At 40.7% G+C, this 24,327-nt stretch overlaps 1 protein-coding gene across 2 annotated transcripts in view; it reads left to right on the top strand.

The window, feature by feature from the left end:
* The window catches only part of LOC126484055 (retinol-binding protein pinta-like), a 308,676-nt gene that overhangs the window by 226,911 nt on the left and 57,438 nt on the right, over window positions 1–24,327 (top strand). For both annotated transcript variants that reach the window (XM_050107405.1, XM_050107404.1), the window contains exon 4: window positions 8,300–8,549. In XM_050107405.1, the coding sequence (XP_049963362.1) occupies window positions 8,300–8,549 (250 nt within the window). The remainder of the gene's footprint in view (window positions 1–8,299; window positions 8,550–24,327) is intronic.

Below are 24,327 nucleotides of genomic sequence, written 5' to 3'. Positions count from 1 at the left end.
CATTATGCTTAGTACATCATACAAACAATATCAGTAATTTTTCTCGTTATGTTGACCATCATGAAGTTGGCAAAAAAAAATTTAGATACTGCCAGAACATCAGACCCATTACCTACACTTCATTAAATTATTAGCGTAACCACAGACCATTATTCTACACCAACATGTAGCATAAATTCGCCTTGGTCATTTCCCAGAATTATGCACAGTATACTATCGCAATATGTCACAGAAAAGAGCACAAATAAGTCCCTAATACATCATCACTCTATTATCACTAAATAAACCTCAAAAGTGCAGAATAGTTCATAAAACTTCATGTTAATATAAATAATATATACATCATAAACTCTCCATAAGCTTCAGATAATTCCATAAATACACCCCAAGTAGAAAAATGCTCTAAATCCACATACCTCATTCATTGTAACATATTACGAATTTTGAAACCTGAATTATATTTTTCATCGCAAATGAACTTTCAAGCATCTTATATATTATTTAGTTTACATAAGCTGTTTATTTTTTTGCTTTACCTGCTTTGCTTTGACAAACACCATCTGTCCCTGAGCCTTTCTCCCTCAATAACATCACAACAATAGTTAAACTGACAAAGTTTGAAAAAATATAACATTTTCATTTCTGTAGATGTTTTGTGTTGCTGACATCAGCTGACTACAAACACAATTAACACTAAGATGTTGTCATCTTACTTCCCCTTATGTAAAAACCCAATTTTTTTTTAAATGCATGTAAACTTCCTAAAATGGCAGTAATTCAAACCTATTTATCTTCAAAAAAGCAGTAATGAAACATAGCATACCATAGTTCAAGTAAACCAATAAAAAAATTATTTTCTCGCTTCTACCTTTGGTTCGCATAAATATCACACACTTCAGATACAGCGAAAATGTCAAAAATATAAATATTATATGTAAGAGGTTTGCAACATAAACGATAATAAGTGTTATACACTCCTGGAAATGGAAAAACGAACACATTGACACCGGTGTGTCAGACAAACCATACTTGCTCCGGACACTGCGAGAGGGCTGTACAAGCAATGATCACACGCACGGCACAGCGGACACACCAGGAACCGCGGTGTTGGCCGTCGAATGGCGCTAGCTGCGCAGCATTTGTGCACCGCCGCCGTCAGTGTCAGCCAGTTTGCCGTGGCATACGGAGCTCCATCACAGTCTTTAACACTGGTAGCATGCCGCGACAGCGTGGACGTGAACCGTATGTGCAGTTGACGGACTTTGAGCAAGGGCGTATAGTGGGCATGCGGGAGGCCGGGTGGACGTACCGCCGAATTGCTCAACACGTGGGGCGTGAGGTCTCCACAGTACATCGATGTTGTCGCCAGTGGTCGGCGGAAGGTGCACGTGCCCGTCGACCTGGGACCGGACCGCAGCGACGCACGGATGCACGCCAAGACCGTAGGATCCTACGCAGTGCCGTAGGGGACCGCACCGCCACTTCCCAGCAAATTAGGGACACTGTTGCTCCTGGGGTATCGGCGAGGACCATTAGCAACCGTCTCCATGAAGCTGGGCTACGGTCCCGCACACCGTTAGGCCGTCTTCCGCTCACGCCCCAACATCGTGCAGCCCGCCTCCATTGGTGTCGCGACAGGCGTGAATGGAGGGACGAATGGAGACGTGTCGTCTTCAGCAATGAGAGTCGCTTCTGCCTTGGTGCCAATGATGGTCGTATGCGTGTTTGGCGCCGTGCAGGTGAGCGCCACAATCAGGACTGCATACGACCGAGGCACACAGAGCCAACACCCGGCATCATGGTGTGGGGAGCGATCTCCTACACTGGCCGTACACCACTGGTGATCGTCGAGGGGACACTGAATAGGGCACGGTACATCCAAACCGTCATCGAACCCATCGTTCTACCATTCCTAGACCGGCAAGGGAACTTGCTGTTCCAACAGGACAATGCACGTCCGCATGTATCCCGTGCCACCCAACGTGCTCTAGAAGGTGTAAGTCAACTACCCTGGCCAGCAAGATCTCCGGATCTGTCCCCCATTGAGCATGTTTGGGACTGGATGAAGCGTCGTCTCACGCGGTCTGCACGTCCAGCACGAACGCTGGTCCAACTGAGGCACCAGGTGGAAATGGCATGGCAAGCCGTTCCACAGGACTACATCCAGCATCTCTACGATCGTCTCCATGGGAGAATAGCAGCCTGCATTGCTGCGAAAGGTGGATATACACTGTACTAGTGCCGACATTGTGCATGCTCTGTTGCCTGTGTCTATGTGCCTGTGGTTCTGTCAGTGTGATCATGTGATGTATCTGACCCCAGGAATGTGTCAAAAAAGTTTCCCCTTCCTGGGACAATGAATTCACGGTGTTCGTATTTCAATTTCCAGGAGTGTATTCTGCTTTCCAGGCCACAAGTGGTTTGTCATTTTCGTTTAATTAATTGGTACCATGAGATAATAAGAACACTGCACAACTACGTTATTGTGTCATGCACTAGTAAAAACAAGATAGATTGACAGTAGGAGGTAATTGTACAAGGATAGAAGAAAACATGCACTACAGAAATTTTAAATTATTGAAGTAATATTGCAAGAGCATTGAGGTCCTGGTTTGTGATCCTCAAAGAATGTTCCTGTTACTGTACCTCAACATCAATCTCTTGGTCTCCATCTAATTCAGACACTGTTTCTGTTTCAATGACAATTTACCACTACTGGGTTCAGTGCAAATACAGCACAGAGCCCAGGAAAATATGTAAACTGTCTTTGAGCAGAGTCTCTGGGATTCTCTACCAAAAGCATGTACTAGGAACACTGGTTTGACAGAGATCTATCCATATTGTAGTTTGCAACTCTGTTGACCCACCGTTGAAGCTAACATTTTCACAGAATTCTCCCATCGATAAAAATTTATCATTGAAATTATTGAGTAACATGAAAGTACAGTCATTGCTAGTCATGCATACTTTTTCATTGCAAGGTTCTGCTATGTTTTCACATAATCTCTTGAATACTGTTATCCTAAAACTTCTAGAAGTACATACTGCTGCTTTTCTACTTTGTGCAACACTTTAGTCAGTGTTTGGTGGGGCTGTGTTAACACATGATTCTGGCACAAGAGCACTACTGCTTTCTACAACTGACTGTTCTTCTTTAACAACAGACTGAGTTTGTTATTAATTACATTTACTCTGCTATCCAGTAAGTTGATTACTTATTTGTTCACTGTTTGTCTTTGTAGTAGATTTTAAGTTTTCTGGTCCTGAAACTAAATTTTCTCCACTGTATTTTATTTCAGACACTGACAGGATACTGCTAGATTTCACTTGGTCACTATTACATTTCATATCTGTTTGCATATCTCCCTCTCTCCCTGAGATAATTCTTTCTTACTGCACAACACTGATGAGGTGTCCTATCAACATCTACATCTTTTCCATAGTGAAAAATATCCTGACTCACATCTATTACCATCCACTCCCTGCTGCTTTATTTTCTGCTTCTTATTCATTTTAACTACATTCGAGAGCAGAGTACTCCACAAAATACGAAGTTTAATGTTTTGCCCACCTCCTCTCTTCCTCTGAGGTTTCTTGTTAAAATCGTGTGGTTCTTCCTTGTTCTCAAAACATGTGTCTACCATAGTATTTTGCAATTTTTCTTACTGCCTTACTATTTGGGTTTTACTGTGTAATATTCTTATGATACACAAAAATTATGATAATGCTTGAGCCTAAAAGTCTGTGAATCCTGGGTTCAGTAGCCACCTGCAAAGATTCTCCCTTAATTGTCAACATCGCAAATATTCATTTTAAAATGCATTTCTTTCATGTGTAAGTCTCTTCATATGCAATGTTTGTAGATAAAGTTCAAGAGAGGAATCTTGACACAAATTGCTAATTACTTACTTAACTCACCAATGTCATCAGTGATAGTCTTAATACAACTCATTAGGTCCTAGGTAGTTGAAATGACAGGATGGAAGTTAGTGACATGTTTTCAGTTTTTGATGTTTTATTTCCACTCAACTTTAATCAATACACAGTCACAAACACTGTATGAAATCGCAAGGCAAAAACTATGAATTCACATATACGTTATGAAAAATGCATTAGGTACTGGGAGATGAAGAAGCTAGCACAGGATAGAGTAGCATGGAGAGCTGCATCAAACCAGTCTCAGGACTGAAGACCACAACAACAACAACATGAAAAATGCATTGCCCTCCTCACCTCAACGAGTTAAAAGATCTGCACATTATATTCACTATCTCTGTAATGTGGCTAATGCTATTTGTGCCAAGCAAGAATAGTACATACGTCGCTGATAGTTCTGGAAGTTTCCAGAAAGTTCTACAGGCAAATTACTATCCACGTGACTTTCGTTTTTCAGTTTTGCAATATTTTCAATTCAAAGCTTATGTTTGCCATATGTAAATTCTTTTAGAGATTGATAGCTAATAATAGTACTGTCAATTTGAACGAGATATTGCCAAAGTTATTTGCATTATGTTAAATTGATACCTTATCATGTATTGATTGTAAATCAGTAACAGTGTAAATACATACAATTGTCTTGAATGACTTGAGATGACTTTCCAAAAATAGAATGAGTGATAGTATTCTCTTTCTCATGCTTTTACTTGCATTTAACGGAAAACTGATTTTGATGGTATAATGTTGTACCATATGAAACTATGGATATATAAATGGAAAAAATATTTGTAAAGCAAAGATTTGCCTGAGTGTTAGAAAACTTCATAAATGTCCACAATTGTTAACAAAGGACGTATCTACATTAACATTAACACCACCTATGATGAACATCCTCCCAGTCTTCTAAAATTGCCAATGATGTCTGATGAGCCACCGAATTATGTGAAACAACCACTTTAAAATTAATTTCTGCTTGTTATTTGATGAACTGATTCGGACGTTTCATTTCTCAAAACCGAAAACTTGAGATGTTCATACTGTATGACAGCGACTGGAGAAACAGAAATCACAGATGATAGTCATATTGCAACAAAAGTTGATCAGCGAGTACCTTCAGCAGCAGTTCCCCCGTTATGCACACGGTTATACACTCAGAATATAGTAAAGACCTTGGCAGAGGCATCTATCTTGGATGGTAAAGTGTGTTCCATGTTTTCTACTCTACAATAAGTCAGTACAGCTTCAGTTTACTTCCTGGTCTGTCTGAGAAGCCGTTTATGTACTTGGAGATCACAACACTTCTATGGGGCGTTTCTGTTATCACCTTTGTCTGTGATGAACTCTCGCCGCCCATGACAATGTACTGGTTTCTGCCATTAAATAAATCTACGAGACAGTTGCAATTTGAAATATGTATTATGTATTCTAGAAATAATATAAAGTGTCAATAACAAATTCTCAGTTTACAAGCCGAGCCACTTAGAATAAAACTCTCGAAGCTTCAATAGCTGTTTCTGCCATCGTCATCTGGAGTTAAGATCACAGACTGCCGATGCTGGTACGGTGTTCTGCTTATATACTGGTAGGTGGAGACACTGTTCCACAATATATATTTGTCCTCGGAGATTTCTGGGATGGCATGTTTCAGTAAAATCTTCTTGGTATATGAGCTGCATCAATGCATGAGCAGAACACTGTGGGGGTCCTGGAAGTCAGTGATCTTAACTCCTGATGACGATGTTACAGGCAGCTATCGAAAGCTCCTGTGTTGTAATTGAAGTGACCTGATTTGTAAGCCAAGAAGATTTTATAGAAGCATGACACCACAAACATGCCTTATAAATCCATGCAGATTTATGAGTTTGTGTCGACGGTACTCAATGAATATGAGATTGGAATCCTCCCAACTATGCAGCATTAGATCTATGTTAAGAATGTTGATCCAAAAGTCCTTCTCTTTTGTCCACCTAATACAAGTTAAAACCGTCCACCAACGACAAAATATTGGAGTTTGTTCAGGCATATTTTCTGATTGGTTTGGTATAAAGGATCTGCGGTATTAGTAGAGAGTAACAATTTAATTGTGAGTTATTGGGTTTGGTCTCACAGTTACCATTGTTTTTGTAAAAATATCTTCAAAGTAGTTGAAAGGCCTCTAACATGCAATCAGTAAAACGTACAACATAAATTACTGAGTCTTGTATACATAGTTCCGAATAGTCAGCGCGTACACAACTTTCCTACTAGAGTGCGCCCCGCTAAGCACAACAGCGCAGGCGCAGCGCTCGTCCATCTCCGCACTATGAGATGGCGCTGCCTTAGAGACGGATCAAATTCTGCTTCCGCCGATCCACGTATTAATATGTAACGCAGCCAATGAGATTGCTGCTAACGAAGATCCTTTTCTCCTCGCGGATCACACACACGCAGTGATGCCTCAACGCGCAAGGTATTATAACAAGTGTACAGACCTCCGATTAGTCAGTCTGCACTAGTCTGCATTAGTCTGTAGTCAAGTTTCAGTCTGCGCCTAATAAGATTATCATATTCCTGTACATAGCTATGAAGAGAAATGTATAGACACTTTGTCAGATATCAAGACCAAACGAACTTCAGATTGTCAGTTGTAAACAGCATCCAGAATCAAGTTACATAATATCTATGATTTTTATTATTTTAATAAATGTGTGTGAAAATTAATCACGTTCTGTTTAAAATTGGTCACCGTCAATCTGCTACTCTAAGCGTGCAAGTGGCATTTCTATCGTCTGACCTGACGCCAGAAGATAAACACGCCACGATAAGACCATGAGACATATTGCTGACACTCGCCTACTTCATTAGAGCGACAGGTCAAATAATCTGATGGTGTGTGTACCGAAGGTCTTACAGTACGCACACGACACTGAGTAATGCAACAATACTCACATCATTGTGCTGCTCATCCATTGGATTCATTTAACTCATAAGCATAACGATCTTCATCAGTAACCCTATCAACATTGCTGACTATCACTACAACCAACACTGCCAGCAGAAGAAACTCCGGACAGAGCCGACAAGAACTGGATGTAACGTAAGCTGGAGGGCGAAGAGTAGAAGTGGACATTATTATTGCCAGTATCAAAATACTGACAGTGAACGGAATGAGTTTCTGAGGCACACGCACTACAAGTACTGCTGCCATTTGTGCTGTTGTCTAGTTATTTTCAGTGCAATACAGGCACAAAGATCAGTGGGGGTAAGAAATCAAACGAAATGCTGTTACGCTCTAACGAGCAACTTGAGATAGTGATCTCTTACATCTTAGTAATCAGAAAGTATCTCTGGACAACCCCCAAAATTTGTTGTTCTCGTTCGGGAATCACTTTCACAGGGTGGGGCAAATAAAAGTGGTCCACAGAACAGAGTTCCTGGTACAGAGGAATACAGCAGAGAAACGGAAATACAGTACTAACCTGAGTATATCAGATGTTGAAAGAGACCACCATTCATCTGTGGGCACTTTTGGGCCCAAGTCAACAAGTTGCTGAATGCGGATCGAAAATAGACTGCTGGACTGCTGCAGTTTCATCCATAATGTTCTGCTGCAGTTATTGAAGACTATGAGGGTTGTTGCGATACACCTTAGACTTGAAGGCTTTCCACACACTGACAGATCAGGTGGCCTGAGTGGACACTACGGGCCGTGACCAGACTGACCTTTGTTAACAACTGCGTCACACGTGAAGACTGTGGAAACGTGCTGCAAGGTTGGACCAGCTGTACAGACAGTGGTTCCATCCTGTTGGAAGTAACTGTAGGCCTTTTCCTCCTCCGTTAATGCTGCCACAAATTCACAGTCAGTTGTATCCACTGGTCTGGGCCACTTTTACTTGCTCCACCCTGTATAAGTAAATGCATAAACAGACGGAATGTTCCTCCCATCTTCTCTGATTTCACATGGTTTCCTCAATTCCCTTTTATTTTCTTTTGATATTTGGGACCTGCGTTTTCCAAAATATAGCATTTGATATTTGCGTCAGTGACAAATTTATCTCACATTCTCAGCAACCTCGATCACAATAGTACAAAAATCGAGTAATCGTATGCATTCACAAGGTTCAAACGCGCCGTGAGTTACAATAAGATATTAATATTTGTGGTTTATTGTGATATTTATTGCAATATTATGTGGTCTTTCGCAAGAGTGTGCGTTAGATGATGTCGTCGTCGATTGTCCGATACACAAAGTGGAGTGTTTGTATAACTACGCCTAAAACCGCCTAACTGTAAGTTTTCTTTCAGATGCATACAATAATTTACGTACAGCTGGTACTCCTGTGGATAACCTCTCACTGTTGTACCTCTAATGTGCCGACAGCGTGATGCTGACGATGCCTCGCCTTACCAAAGAGCTCTACCGGGTGCACATCTTTGCCGACCCCGACCCGGACCCCATGTGGGTCTCCTGGACAAATTATGCAAAAACCGTCTCCATAAACCTCGACTGGATGCTATTGAATGACTACTCGCTCGGAGACGTCGTCATCATGGACCTGAAGAACACGACTGCCCGACACGTCCTCCGGTCTGATATCAATATGATACGAGGTATTGAATTTGGCTACAAGGTAGGTTCTTTCAAAACATTGTTCTACATACAATGCACACAAATCACAAATATTACCTTCTGTGGAACTTGTAGTACTTAAGTAGAATTTTGTCCATATAACGAGACGAGTAACACTACCCTTTAGAATTCTGTATCAGTTGCTTGCATTTCCTCGTATCAGAATTACAGCTGTAGACATGCTGAAAACTGAGACAGAAATTTCTCCCAGGTTTCCTTCTCCTGGAAGCACTTAAGTGTGAAATACAGAATAATCCTGTAGATGTAGATATAGATAACTGTGTATAAAACTTTCTTGGTTTCTTTGCAGCAGCACACCTGAGTAAAATCTTGAGTTTTTGAGGTTTACGGTAATTGGCTAACTTTACATTTGAACAACCTTTAAAGTGCAAGTGTTTTGTGAGTTGGCTCTATACGAAGACAGTAACGTCACAATGACCTTGAATGCACGACATCTTCAAGTTGTGAGAAATTCAAAAAAGCAAGCTAGTGGAAATGACCCAGTTATCATAGTGTTACATTCGAAAACAATTCAGGCACAACAAAGTTCGAAAACTCGAAATTACCTCACATGTGCCAGCAACCATTATGACCCAATGCTCAAAAGTCTCTGAATGATCTGAAATTTGCGTTATGTTCAAAAATATGTAAGGATTTTGACAATACTGCAGTATTTCCATGGAAAAATTGCTATATCTGCACCTAAATTGTACGTAAATTAGCGTCATCTTCAAAACTATTCTTTTATTTGTCAGAAATACACGAAGATATTGACTATACCAGTGTAACTCGGCGTTTCTGATCTAATTCAACGGTTAAGCAGCAATTGTGTAAGTCCATTATTCGATCTCTGTACCATACTTGGTGTAAGGTATAAACGGCTCTCTAATCAATTATTTCTGCGTCTGAATTGTCCTACAAGACAATGTTTACTAATACTACATTATTCCACAGTCTAAAAATACATAATCTTCACCAGAATAGTGTAAAATAGTGTCATGTTCAAAAACAATTTGTCAGAACCACAGTGTTTCCATAAAGAAAAATAGGACTCAAGCACCGAAAGTTCCATACAAATTTAATTATATAAATAGATAGTTCATCCATCCAAGGAGTCGGAAATCTCGAAGATTTTTGACTGTTATCGATATCGATGCAGACAAGATAAATGTCTGCTTATCCCTGAGAAAAGTGGTTATAACGAAAGGACAGACAGAGTCGGGCATCGAATGACAAACAACAAATATTTTTTCGTGTAATATAATTACAAAATACAATAATTACAAATTTATTCATTTTCTTGTACTGAAAATCCCTACTTCTTGCAAAATTAATGACTCTAGGTCAACAGCGAGTACCCTCTTGCTTATGACGAGTGCATTTGCGAGTATAAAAGGTGTAATATAAGTAGTCGTATCTTTGGACAACATTGAGTCAGAAGCTTACATTTATTACACCGCCAAAGGACTATAGGCCTTATTATGCGAAACACATTTCAACTTGACTCGTCGACCTGTTCCTGAGAGAAAGGAAAAATGACCAAAAATTTATTTCGTATGTTATAATTATCAGTTAACGATTTTCGGATTTGTCATCCTTTACTTGCCTTGCAGAACCTTGCTTCTCTCCAAATTTCATTATTCTGCGCCAATTGGAATTACATTCTAGGTTTTAACGTGTGAGTGTGAGTATCAAAATATATGACACAAATGGCCATATCTTTTGATCACATTAACTTAGAAGCCTCACTTTTTGACACCCTAAAGGGACCGTGGTTCGTAATGTCGTAATATGTGATATAAATTTCAGCTTGGTACTTCTTCCCGTTCCTGCGGAAAGAAGTTTTTAACAGACAGACGGACAGATAGACCGACCACAAAGTGATGCTATAAGGGATCTGTTTTTACAGGTTGAGTAAAGGAACCCTAAAATCACGTGAGCTACACGTGAGCTGTATAAATTAATGCTGTTTATTTCTCTCTCTGCCTCACACAAATACACAAACAATGTTGATGAACTTACTAGTTAAGAAGTACTTATCTCTTTACCATAATTGGCGCAAGGCACAACGGACATTAATGAAAGGTGGTTCGCTACTAAATTGATGTAAAAAAATCATAAAGCTTGTCAAGTGTCACATTATTAGTTCGAAGTCTGAAGTATCCACAAACATACGTCATCAACTTAAAAATGCAATGTTTATCTCAAGTGTTACAAAGTCTATTTCCCAAACACACGACACACACACACACACACACACACACACACACACACACACACACACACACACGCCCACACACACACAAACACACACACACACACACACACACACACACACACACACACACACACACACACACACACACACACACTCACAATCACACACACAAATATCCATCAAAACTGAATCATAAAACAGAGCTGTGGGCTCTCAAATTCATTGTGCCATGCTGTTTCCTCATTTAGAAGGTTACAAAACACATTTGGCTAAAAATAACATCATAAGCAAGTAGCTGACACTCCACTTTTAGACCAAAATGAGGAAATGCATTAGACCAAACCCGACCAAATCTAGAACCTTAAAAACATATGCTGGCTAAAATATTATGGATCAAATGGTTCAAATGCTTCTGAGCATTATGGGACTTAACATCTGTGGACATCAGTCCCCTAGAACTTAGAACTACTTAAACCTAACTAACCTAAGGACATCACACACATCCATGTCTGAGGCAGGATTCGAATCTGCGACCGTAGCAGTCGCGCGGTTCCGGACTGAGCGTCTGAACCACTAGACCACTGCGGCCGGCTATTATGTATAGTGGACAAGCACACAAACAAATAAGCATTCTCAATTGCTGCGATCTGCTCGAAGAATGCAATTTATGTGATCCTAGCCTAAATGAAAGTATCAGTAAAAACAAACCTGACTAAATGTAATTGTAGTGGTTGGGGGCGGGGGGGGGGGGAGAGAGTAGACAATAACATATTAACTATAATTGTCAAGTATCACTGTGTTATTTTGACATTTCAAATGTCCATCAGACATGCTAATATTGATTTTTATTACAGTGGTCTTGGCACATTGAAGACTATGTACAAAAACAAACGTTTGAGGAAAGCAGTAACATCGATCGATTAGAACATTGTGATACGCCTCTTTAAACCTGCATTTCATCTACACACAAGTGCAAATTTTAATAGTTTTGTTGTAATATAAACTAAGAACAAATTTCATGTAGAAATGGTAATGTATGGCTTACTTGTTACAGGTAAGCTGGAACACGACAAATATTTTACATTTTTGCTGAAAAGCGTCGATCGATAGGGCTTTTTGTTACAATTCTGGGGTAACATGATGACGTATGAGGGAATATACGGTGTGTATATATATATATATATGTATATATATATATATATATATATGTATGTGTATATATATATATATATATATATATATATATATATATATATATATATTTGTGTGCGTGTGTATGTGTGTGTGTGTGTCAGTATATCTACAGTGTCCAGTGTCTCAGACCAAAAGCTCAGTTTCTTACCAAGGTGCATAAGTCTCCAACTATCTATGCTGCAACTGAAGTTGAAGTCTTACTTAAAGAAATGAACTATGTAGACAGCAAAATTATAACCGTACTCTATGGGGCCAGAGCCATCCGAAAGCTGCTGACTGAACCAAGACTGAGTAAAATGATAATATTGGGAAACATGTTTTCGGCGTTGATGCACTAGCAACCAGGTCTTCCAACAGCTTCATCTTCCCTGGTGACGTATTAACAAAACATTTGCTAGAGGTAAGCATTCTGATCATCTTGTCATGTTAAATACATTCTAATCGTGAGAAGATGTGTAGATGAATGGTGAACTAGCTGAAACTGCATTTTGTGAGCTTAAAATAGTATCAGTACAAACGTCAGACGAATAACAATGTCTAGATTAGTAATTCCAGTCAACAACTGCAACGATAGTGACTACGCGTATTCTGCAATGTTAAGGAACAAATTTTTATTTATTAGAATTGTGATAAATTTAAGGAGTGGTACTAAGACCGAACTAAGCTAGTTGACTAACCTCTGAGTTGTATCAATACCACCAATAAACAAGCTGTCTCTGTTTTGACATGTAGTACGGATAATTTTGAGGTCGAACTATTTAATTTGAGGGTCCATTGTGCTTGCAAAGTGAAGTACAGATAACAAACTTTGATCATCAACAGCTGTTGCTTAACCTGTAAGTTTTGCAAATAGCACAAATTTGCGAGTCATGTGTATTTCTTTCTTCATGTCACAGAACAATTACGTTATGACGCTAGCGTTTCGTATACAAGATCTCCACCGTCCACCTCAGTTTTCTTCCACCATTGTCTTTGCCCATGTTTCATCTCTGTCTTTTTCCACCAGTTGCCTGTAGTTATGTTTACATCTTGCGTTCCCAGCGTTGTAATCGATTAATTGTGTATCACAATGATATGCAGTTTCAGTTTACAGTTTCTTGACAGCATAATATTTAATCGACGTGGCTGTGTCAACCAACACACTACTTAAGCTTTATTCGAACGTTACATACACTACTGGCCATTAAAATTGCTACACCAAGATGAAATGCAGATGATAACCGGGTATTCATTGGACAAATATAATGTACTAGAACTGACACGTGATTTCATTTCACGCAGTTTGGGTGCATAGATCCTGAGCAATCAGTACCCAGAACAACCATCTCTGGGAGTAATAACGGCCTTGATACGCCTGGGCATTGAGTCAAACAGAGCTTGGATGACGTGTACAGGTACAGCTGTCCATGCAGCTTCAACACGATACCACAGATCATCAAGAGTAATGACTGGTGTATTGTGACGAGCCAGTTGTAGTTGTAGTTGTAGTTGTCGACACCGGCACCACCCTTGTGTGAATACTCTGAAAAGCTAATCATTTGCATATCAGAGCATCTTCCTCCTGTCGATTAAATTTCGCGTCTGTAGCACGTCATCTTCGTGGTGAAGCAATTTTAATGGCCAGTAGTGTAATATTTTTCCTACGCAATTGGATTAACTTACATTTTTCTACATTTAGAGCAAGCTGCTACACGTCGCACCAACCAGAAATTCTACCTAACTCAGCTTGTATCATCCTACAGTTACTTACAGACGACATTGTCCCGTACACCAGAGCGTCACCTGCAAACAGCCGGAAATTGCTGCCTGTCAGGTCATTTATGTATGTAAAGAATAAGTACGGTCCCATCAAACTTCCCTGGGACACTCCTGGCGACATCCTTGTCTCTGATAAACAGTCGCCGTCGAGGACAACTTACTGAGATCTAGTGCTTAAGAAGTTTTCGAGCCACTCATGTCTGGGAACCTGCTTTACATGCTCGAACCTTCGTTAACAGTACACTATGTGATCAAAAGTATCCGAAAACATACGTTTTTGATATTAGGTGCATTGTGTTGCCTCCTACTGACTGGTACTGCGTATCAGCAACCTCTGTATTCATTAGAAATCGTGAGATGTCGCGGAACTTACGAACTACGAACGTGGTGACGTGGTTGGGTGTCACTTGCGTCATACGTCTATAAGCGAGATTTCACCAGTCCTAAACATCCCTAGGTCCACTGTTTCCGATGTGATAGTGAAGTGGAAACATGAAGGGACACGTACAGCACAAAAGCGTACAGGTCGACGTCGTCTGTTGACTGACAGAGACCGCCGACAGTTGAATAGGGTCATAATGTGTAATAGACAGACATCTATCCAGACCATCACACAGGAATTCCAAACTGTATCAGGATCCACTGCAAGTACTGTGTCTGTTAGCCGGGAGGTGAGAAAACTTGGATTTCACGGTCGAAATGCTGCTCATAAGCCACACATTACGCCGGTAAATGCTAAACAACGCCTCGCTTGGTGTAAGGAGCGTAATCATTGGATGACTGAACAGTGGAAAAGCGTTGTGTGTAGTGGTGAATCACGGCACACAGTGTGGCGATTCGATGGCAGGCTGTGGGTGTGGCGAACGCCCGGTGAGCCGGCCGATGTGACCGATCGGTTATAGGTGCTTCAGTCCGGAACCACGCGGCTGCTACGCTCGCAGGTTCGAATCCTGCCTCGGACATGGATGTGTGTGATGTCCTTAGGTTAGTTAGGTTTAAATAGTACTAAGTTATAGGGGACTGATGACCTCAGATGTTCAGTCCCTTAGTGCTCAGAGCCATTTGAACCATTTGAACGCCCGGTGAACGTTATCTGCCAGCGTGTGTAGTGCCAATAGTAAAACTCAGAGGCGGCGGTGTTATTGTGTGGACGTGTTTTTCATGGAGGGGGCTTGCACTCCTTGTTGTTTTGTTTGGCACTCACAGCACAGGCCTACAGTGATGTTTTAAGCACTTTCTTGCTTCTCACTGTTGAAGAGCAAATCGGGGATGGCAACTGCATCTTTCAACACGATCGAACACCTGTTCATAAAGCACGGTCTGTTGCGAAGTGGTTACACGACGATAACGTTCCTGTAATGGATGGCGTGCACAGAATCCTGACCTGAATCCTGTAGAACACCTTTGGGATTTTTTGGAACGCCGACTCCGTGCCAGGCCTTACTGACCCATATCCATACCGTTACTCAGTGCAGCACTCCGTGAAGAATGGGCTGCCATTCCCCAAGAAACCTTCCTGCACATGACTGAACGTATGCCTGCGAGAGTGGAAACTGTCATCAAGGCTAAGGGTATGCCAACACGATATTGAATTCCAGCATTAGCGATGGAGGGCTCCACGAACTTGTAAGTCATTTTCAGCCAGGTGTCCGGATACTTTTGATCACTTATAGTATGTAGTGAGGTACCGTGTTACTCGCTTTCCGGAAATCCGGGAATATGACATCTACCTGTTACCCTCCATCCATGGTTTGCAGGATATCGTGTGAGAAAAGGGCAAGCTGTGTTTTGCAGGAACGATGCTTTCTAAATCTATGTTCCACTCGCAAATAGAGCGAGGGTAAGACGACTGTCTATATTCCACCGTACGAGCCTTGATCTGTCGTACATTATCTTCGTGGTCCTCACACGCAATATGTGTTGGCGGCAGTAGAATCGTTCGGCAGTCAGCTTTGCTCACAGCGATAGCCTGTCTGTGTTTAGGAAACTCTTCTGTCTCAGGGAAATTTACTATATCTGAACTCAAAATATGTTCAAGAATTCGGCGGCAAACAGATGTTAAGGATATAGGTCTGTAATTATGTGGGTCCGTTCTTTTACCCTATTTGCATACGGGAGACACTTGCACTGTTGTCCGGTTGCTTGGGACATTGCAGTGAGCAAGAGATTCACTATAAATGAAAGATAAGTTGGGAGTCAGTTCTTCGGCACACTTCTTTCAAAATAAAATTAGAATTCGCTACGGCTTCCGACTTCTTGATTTACAACACTTTCTGTTGCTTCTCTACCCCAGAGATGCCTATTATTACTCATTACGTCCTTCATATTGGATTCTGTACGACAGTCGAACACCCATGTGTTTGAAACTTCCTGGCAGATTAAAACTGTGTGCCCGACCGAGACTCGAACTCGGGACCTTTGCCTTTCGCGGGCAAGTGCTCTACCATCTGAGCTGCCGAAGCACGACTCACGCCCGGTACTCACAGCTTTACTTCTGCCAGTATCTCGTCTCCTACCTTCCAAACTTTACAGAAGCTCTCCTGCTGATAACAAATTGCTTCGACGTCTTCCTTCAATTTGACCTGGGATGGATCCCAAACACTTGAGCAGTACTCAAGAATAGGTCGCACCTTCGTCTTATATGAAGTCTCTTTCACAGGTGAACCACTCTTTTCTAAAATTCTCCCGATAATCCGAAGCTGACATTTCGCATTCCATACCACACTTCTGTCATGCCCGTTCCGCCGCATATCGCTTTGAAACGTTACGCCCAGACTTATAAACGACTTGGAAGAGTCAAGCAGTAATAATATATCCGAACATTACGAGTTTGATCTTCCTACTCATCCGAATTAACTTAAGTTTTTCCACATTTAGAGCTAGCTGCTATTCATCACACTGACGGGGAAGTTTGTCTAAGTCGTCTTGTATCTTCCACTAGCCACCCAACTTCGACGTATTACTGGACACCGTGACATCATCAGCAAAAAGAACGCAGACTGCAGCCCACCCTGTCAGTCAAATCATTTATGTGTACAGAGAACAACATGGGTCCTATCACACTTCCCTGGACCACTTCTGACGATACCCTTGTCTCTGATGAACACTTTCCATTGAGGACAACATACTGGTTTCTATTATTTAAGAAGTCTGCGAGCCCCTATGTGTAAACTTATTCCATATCCTCATACCTTTGTTGCCTGCATTGGGGCACCGCGTCAATTGCTTTTCGGAAATCTAGAAATATGGAATCGGAGAAACTGAGTTTCGTACGAGAGTTGCTTCGGCGAACCGTGCTCATTCATGGACATAAGCTTCTCAGTCTCAAGAATGGTTATTTTATTCGAAGTGTGAATATGTTAAAGGGTTCTGAAAACAGAAGTTAAGGATATTTATCTGTAATTTCACGGGTACATTCTTTTACCCTTTCTATTTACTGGAGTCACCTGCGTTTTTTTTTTTTTCCAATTCGCTTGGGATTTTGTGTTGGACGAGAGATTCACGATAAATACAAGTTAGGTAAGGGGCCAATGCCATAGAATATTCTCTGTAAAACGGAACTGGGATTCCATCTGCACCTGGTGCTTTCAAATGTCTAAGTTGTTTCTCTACGCCAGGTATGCTTATCTCTATGTCGTCCATACGGGAGTCTGTACGATGGTCAAATGACGGCAAGTTTGTACGATCTTCCGGTGTGAACGATTTCTTGAACGTGAAATTTAAAACTTCGAATATCGTTTTGCTGTCTTCAACTGCCACACCAGATTGGTCAACAAGGAACAGAGTGGAAGCCTTAGACCCGCTTAGTGACTTTAGGTACGACTATTCCTGCCTCTATACTGACCCTTTTAATAAGGTCAGGCCTGTTTGTAGCTACAAGGCCTAAAATATTTCCATTGTCTGTGGGCTGTAGAACTAGTCACTCGAGATAGTTTTCGGAGAATGTGTCCGACGATACTTCAGAAAACTGTCTCTCTGCACCATCTAGAGTGACTCCATGGACGTCGCAGGCTAGCCGTAGTAGATCAAAGTCACCTCCATCTAATACTGCGTGATCTGTATATACCTGCATCACTAAGCGCAGGCTTCCTTCGAATGCCTCTACAATTGAAACGGCAGAACCTGGCGGCCAATAAAAACGACCGATAATTACCGTTAGTTCACCTACGGCTGCTACATGTTTCCAGATAACTTCACAATCAGACTCAATTACCCCTTCATAAGCACATTTTTGTCAGCTGTAATCAACGCTCTCCCTGCTATTGTACATAATCTGTCTCTTCGAGATACATTCATTGTCCGGTAAATATTTCGGAGCGTACTACAGCGGATTTCAGTCATCTGTCTGTTCTGAGAACAATTTAAACCTGACGAATTTCCTGGAGGGCAGACAATTTTGGAACTATTTTATGGCTACTTCCACTACGCACTGTTAAAATTGTGACAGCCAAAACGTCTTTACTTCGTACGAGGCCTCATTTCCCTCTCTGCACATTGACTGGAGGGCTTTCGTAAGAGGACTTCAAACTGCTGCAGAGCCTAGGAGAAACGCCGTGATCACAAGTATCCTGCTACCCATGTAGTTGCTTCTTATGCATAGTGTACCCCTGCCCTAGCTAGCGGAGTCCTACAGTTCTTCGCCCCCCTAATGCAGGTCTGGAAATATACTGACGAGACCATCACAAAACTGATGGAATCTTTGGTTGAGACCTTTCACTGGGCTCCAAACCGCACGATAACGGTCAACTCTGGGAACAATGAGCTCTGCTTGCGCCCTACAAACGATTCCATCACTCTTCACCACTTCTGCCAGCCACCCATAGGAATTGAGTACGGGGGCATGCGCTCATAACCCAAGCGGCAGGCATCCTTGGTGGTGACATGAGCCACAACCTGAAGATAATTGCACCCTTCTTAGCTGCAGGCAGGGGCCCTTCCGCAACCCGGATCAGGTTCCCAGGCAGACATACCGAACATATATTGCACTTCATTCAAACACTCTACGCTAATTGCGTAAGGGGCTCCAAACGCGCATAACACTGGTGCCTTCGATAGCTAACAAACCCCTCCTCCTGTTTCACCGCTGGGAACCTGATAAAGACTGAAATGACGAGGCCAGGCGACCAGCCACCACATTGACTGTCCCTCCTAAAATTATTGTTGTTCAGTAGGTTTGTCTTTGGCTACTTTGTGAATTTTAGATCCCATATTTTGGAGATCTGCGTTTTTATTTAATAGTTGTGTTATTATATTTAGTAGTCTACATTTTACGAGAGCCTTGGTACTGAGGGTTGCAATCGGTAATATTGCTGCCGTCTCCAAAAGCTTGTTTCTGTACATAACCTCCAGTAAGCCTACTCCAAGTGCAGTTAACATGTCTGATGGACAGTTTAAAATAAAAATTACATTGTGACACTTGACATGGACATTGTGTGTACTGTTGTACTCCTCGTCCTCCCTAAAATGATTTGTCGTCAAGTTTGTTCAGCACAGGATACATGAATTGCTTTCCTCCAGTAAATGGCTGTACACCCAATTAGACTGCCATTTTTTGTGTGCTTGCTAACTTTGCTTAGTATTTTAGTCAGCAGGATTGTTTTGGCATCTCGCTGTAGTTAGGTCGAAGAACAGAATGTCAGCTACCTGATTGGGACATTATTTTTAGCCAAAGTGTTTAGTAACAATTTAGATGTGGAATTTGAATGGTAAGCACTTAATCTGAGGAAAATGTCGAATCAAAACAGCTTTGAGCCATATAAATTTCCAATCGTCATTTTATTTGAGCAACCAGTTTCAGCGCTACATTACGCAATCTTCAGCACCCCTAACAAACGCGTAGGAAGAATCCCACCTCTGGTCCAGTCACTGACAGGTATCCGTAGATGCTCGACACATTGAACACTTTGATCATCACCTGCCGACCGAGGTCGATCAGAAGGCGTGAAGATGGCGTAATGTGGAGCCGAAACTACTTGCTCAAATAAGATAACAAATGGAAATGTAGGCGGCAAAAGATGTTTTGATTCAGGACTTTTTATTGAACAACCAAGGTCACGCAATCATCTGTATAAAGATGGACTCACAGAGAGTTACTTTGAGACTCCATAGTTTCGTACTAGGCACCAGTTTTGACATGTGTATGTGTGAGTGTGTGTGTGTGTGTGTGTGTGTGTGTGTGTGTGTGTGTGTGTGTGCGCGCGTGTGTGTTTTTCTGATGGAGTCACTTTGTGTAGTTCAGTTGAAGCTTGAGTATTTTTCGCCACTGAAATACTGTTGGAATTACTCACGTTTTTAGAACAGTTTGGACGTGTAAATGTTTGATTTTAGGTTCCCTTGTGCCCTAATCAATTATAGTATACAGATCGAACGATGGACATTCACATAAGCTGCTTAACATATAATTAGTTCAGTAGTGCCAAGTCACTCCAGTACTGACAAAATCTTCGGTGTCGCCAGTGGTGGTAAAAACGTGTGTGTATGCATATGTGTGTGTGTGTGTGTGTGTGTGTGTGTGTGAGAGAGAGAGAGAGAGAGAGAGAGAGAGAGAGAGAGAGAGAGAGAGAGAGACAGAGAGAGAGAGGGAGAGAGGTAGGGAGAGAAAGATGAATAAAGCCAATTGATGCAATTGACTTGAAGCCTGGGATCTTTTTGGCCTAGAAATACGGTAGAGTTGCAATATTCGTAATTTTTAGAACAACTTAGATGTGTAAATATAATATTTGATTTGAGGGTCCATTGTGCTGTTCTGAGTGTCTAACACAGACATCAAACGATGGGCATTCACAAGTGCTGCTCAACCTGCAGCTGGCTAACTAATGCCGAGTTACACCATTACTGGCAATATTTTCAAGTATTTTTCGTAAATAATCCAATAACTTCGAATGTGACGCCAGTTTATGCTTTATTCAGGTGAAGCTTATGCATTGTTGACATAGAAATACTGCACTATTATGTTTTTGAACATAACACAAATTTCAGATCGATGGAAGACTTTAGGCTGCTAGCACAAGTGAGTCAGTGCCGGCATTTAAAAGTTTCTTCGATTTTTTGAATTTTTATATTTTGTTTCAGTAATGTTTGAGTGTCCCTCTAGTATAACTGGGTCAGTTACACCATCTTGCTCTTCTGAATTTCGCACCACCACCCTCTTGATGATATCATGCATTCAAGGTTATTGTCGATGTCATTGCTCCTGGCATGTGGCCAACCCACAATAGTGCTTGCACTTTTCGAGGTAACTAAAGCGCAAAGTTAACCCAAAGTAATGTTGCTGTTCTACTATTACATTTGTCATCTTCAGGAGGAGCAGCTGTCACTTGGGGATGATCATTTAATGCTCAAGTTTTTGTTCAGGTCTTACGTGGCCCGAAAACCAAGAATGATTTATACATATAATGAAGTCATTAAATAAATCATTATATTTCGTTCGGAATCACTAAAATATAGATCTGCTAAAAAATTTAATGTGCTAAAGACACTTATTACACAGCAGGAAAATGTATCACATTTTGATATGGTTCTAAAACCCTTCCTTCGATTCACCACTGAACAATACACAATGGAGACAGCAGTCTGTCGTTCGAGTACTCAAGGCGTACACTGCCGTAGGTCTCTGTGACTACCACACGATATATTTTGCTGGCGCTGTGCACGCCCTTATCACACAAACACCATAAGCAGTTTGTTAACTTAGTGTTGACAAATCACCTTCTAAGCAAGAATCAAGAAGACTTCACCAACTGTCATAACAGCTAATCCTGGACAAGAAAGAGGTGATTATCACAATCTTCTTCGATATGTCAGTCTCTATGTTTTACTTACTGTCATAAAATTTACTGACAGCACAGTACAGGGTTTCTGCTCATCTGCTCATACCTGATGTTTCAACAACTGTGCCTATTACGTGGAACGACGAAGTCGCAATGGCACCAGGCACCATCAGCAGCTTTTTTTTCTTTCAGTTACTGCCTGACAGCTCTGATTTCTGCCACCAGTTATGTATCTGCCCCCTCCCCTTTTCTCTCTTCATCACTGCTTCAGGCATTGGTAGGAATGACCGACTTGTGATAAATGGAAATTGGACCAATCACGTCTCTTGGTCTACATTCTCATGCTGAACAGTTCCCCCACAAAGTTTTCACACTGGATAGGCCTGCGAATTGAGTTCCAATAGTGGTATTATTTGTAAAAATTTTATCTTCTCCTTTTACCGGTATTTTCCACTATTTCTCTGCCCCTTGAGTGTCACTTATGTAGTTGTCGATGTGGTAGTAGTAGTTGTAGTAGTAGTAGTAGTAGCAGTTATGTGCCAATACATTCAGCTCAATGTTCATATGCATTCAATCATAAAGTCATCAAACCCAGACACAGAAAGCAACAACAATAACACTAACAAAAACAATAAAACAACAGACATGAAAACATACAAGTAAAACACACCACAGACATATGTACAACCATGCACACAAACAGCATACATACAACAACACCAAAACCTACACATTCACACACCTCCATCAAAACGCTGGCACGTGCATAAACATGCAATCACATGCTCACTTTGTACATTAAGTACCTCTTCTTATGACTGATTAGAGCAAAATATTTTTGAAGTATATGATATATCAGACATCATTTGATCTGTTGCACTGATCGCAAGACTAGCACTTACGCAGCTCCTTGTAAACATCATGAGAACTAAAATATACAGGGATGAAAAGGAAGATTGTTGTGATTGTTCAGGAGGCATCAGGAAGTCGTACTGTAGCCATATAATAACAATCATGAATCATCAAGGTTGATGAGCTATAACCCGGAAATGAAGGAATCGATGTATGTCTGTATTGTCGCTGACCATGTGAACATATCTTATTACTGAAAGTGACAGCAGTTGAGCGAAAGCATGATAGTGACTATATTAATAATGTCAACATGGATGGATAGATATGGTTATTGTGCTTCTCAATGGGCACACACAGCTGAAGTTTTAACACATGAGTGCATATTATAGGTGGCATGCCACTGATTCTGCTACTTTTCACTGGCTGACTTTATAATAGAAGTTTAATGTATTTTCATATTCCGGTTTTAAATGACAGCCTTCAGTTTTTAGGTACTACAGTCTTTTCCGAAAATACAGAAGATACTCCAGTAAATTACTGTTTCTCCTAATGTGAAAACGTGTTCGGAGGCAGAACATGGTCTTGTACTTGAAACATATATTCGATTGATATTTAAAAGCACTGCTATCGATAAAATCTTGTCAATACTGTACCACTCATCAATAATCAGTAAGTGAAATACAATTAAGTAGAAGAATTTTCAAAAACTAATTACCAGTTAAATACATTCTGGAAAAGAAGCTATTGGTACAGACAGAAATTTCTATTTTCAAGACAGACAAAATCCGTAATACTTTAAACAAACTCGGTGCATTAACAAATATAATATGTTCCATGGTAAAAAGAAACTATTTCTCTTACAAAGTACAAGGTGATACACAACCAATAGGGTACGGATTTAAAAAGCCATCTTTTGTTTCAATATACTAGAAATATACAACCAATGAAGCGTAGCTTAACATTGCATATGTAATATAAATAGTTCCATAAATATATAGCATTTTACTCACTATAAAGTGCTGTGCACAATATATTCCAAATAACTTTAAAACACTATATAGCACTTAAACATGTAGAACACGAAATATTGACAAATGCTGCCCCAGACACAACCTCATGTCCAACAATAACAAAAACTAGAAAATATCGGGAATTGCGTATGGTCTTCTCATGTGCACTCCTTTGTATGATTCAGTCGGCAGACCGAAGTACTTACCACAACACATGGTATGTTCCTGTGCACACTATTGTCCAGGTAGAACACTCTCCCATAATGTGCACAAGTGAACCTCCAATGTGGCTCAGAACTTATGGCAGCTGCAGTGAAACCTTGATAAGGCTTCCGGGTGAAATAGATAACTGTCGCTAATTCTCATTTCCATCATGTTATCTGCGTAAGACCCAAAATAAGACGTGTTTCTATCATTTATTGTACTGAATTTCACGTATTAAGAAAGTGAACCATGTCAGCTTTCCAGTAAAGAAACCTTATTTAATGCTAAATTGAAAGTCTGTTTTTCTGCTATTTCATCAACAAAGTAAATAATCGCAAAAATTACAGCAACTAGGTTATAACCTAGGAAGATCAAACGCAGCACTTAACAATGTTTAATGGAATTTTTTCGCCATGATTGTTTTAACTCTTTTCATAATTATACACCTTAAGATGTTTTGGCTCAAGCCATTACCATAATCACATTAAAACTCGCATTCCCACAGTACAGCTACACGTGTGAATTTGACGAGCGAAAGTGTATCAACAATCTTTAAATGTAGCTTTCGTAATCGTTTAAGACAAAACGATTTAATGGATATAATTAAAAAAATAAAAAGTGATCAAGATGGAAAATTACATTATCTAGCAACAGTGATTGTGGACCGTTTTTTTTGATTTTGTGTCATTTAAATCCACTTATACTTTAAATATGAAGTATACACTGAGATGCTCTAATTCAGCAAAACACGTTAAGACTCAACACTAGGGCCTA

This window comes from Schistocerca serialis, chromosome 6, assembly GCF_023864345.2.
Source record: "Schistocerca serialis cubense isolate TAMUIC-IGC-003099 chromosome 6, iqSchSeri2.2, whole genome shotgun sequence".
Classification (NCBI taxonomy): domain Eukaryota; kingdom Metazoa; phylum Arthropoda; class Insecta; order Orthoptera; family Acrididae; genus Schistocerca; species Schistocerca serialis.
Note: the sequence above shows the minus strand (reverse complement) of the source record. Positions and strands in the feature narration are given on the sequence as shown.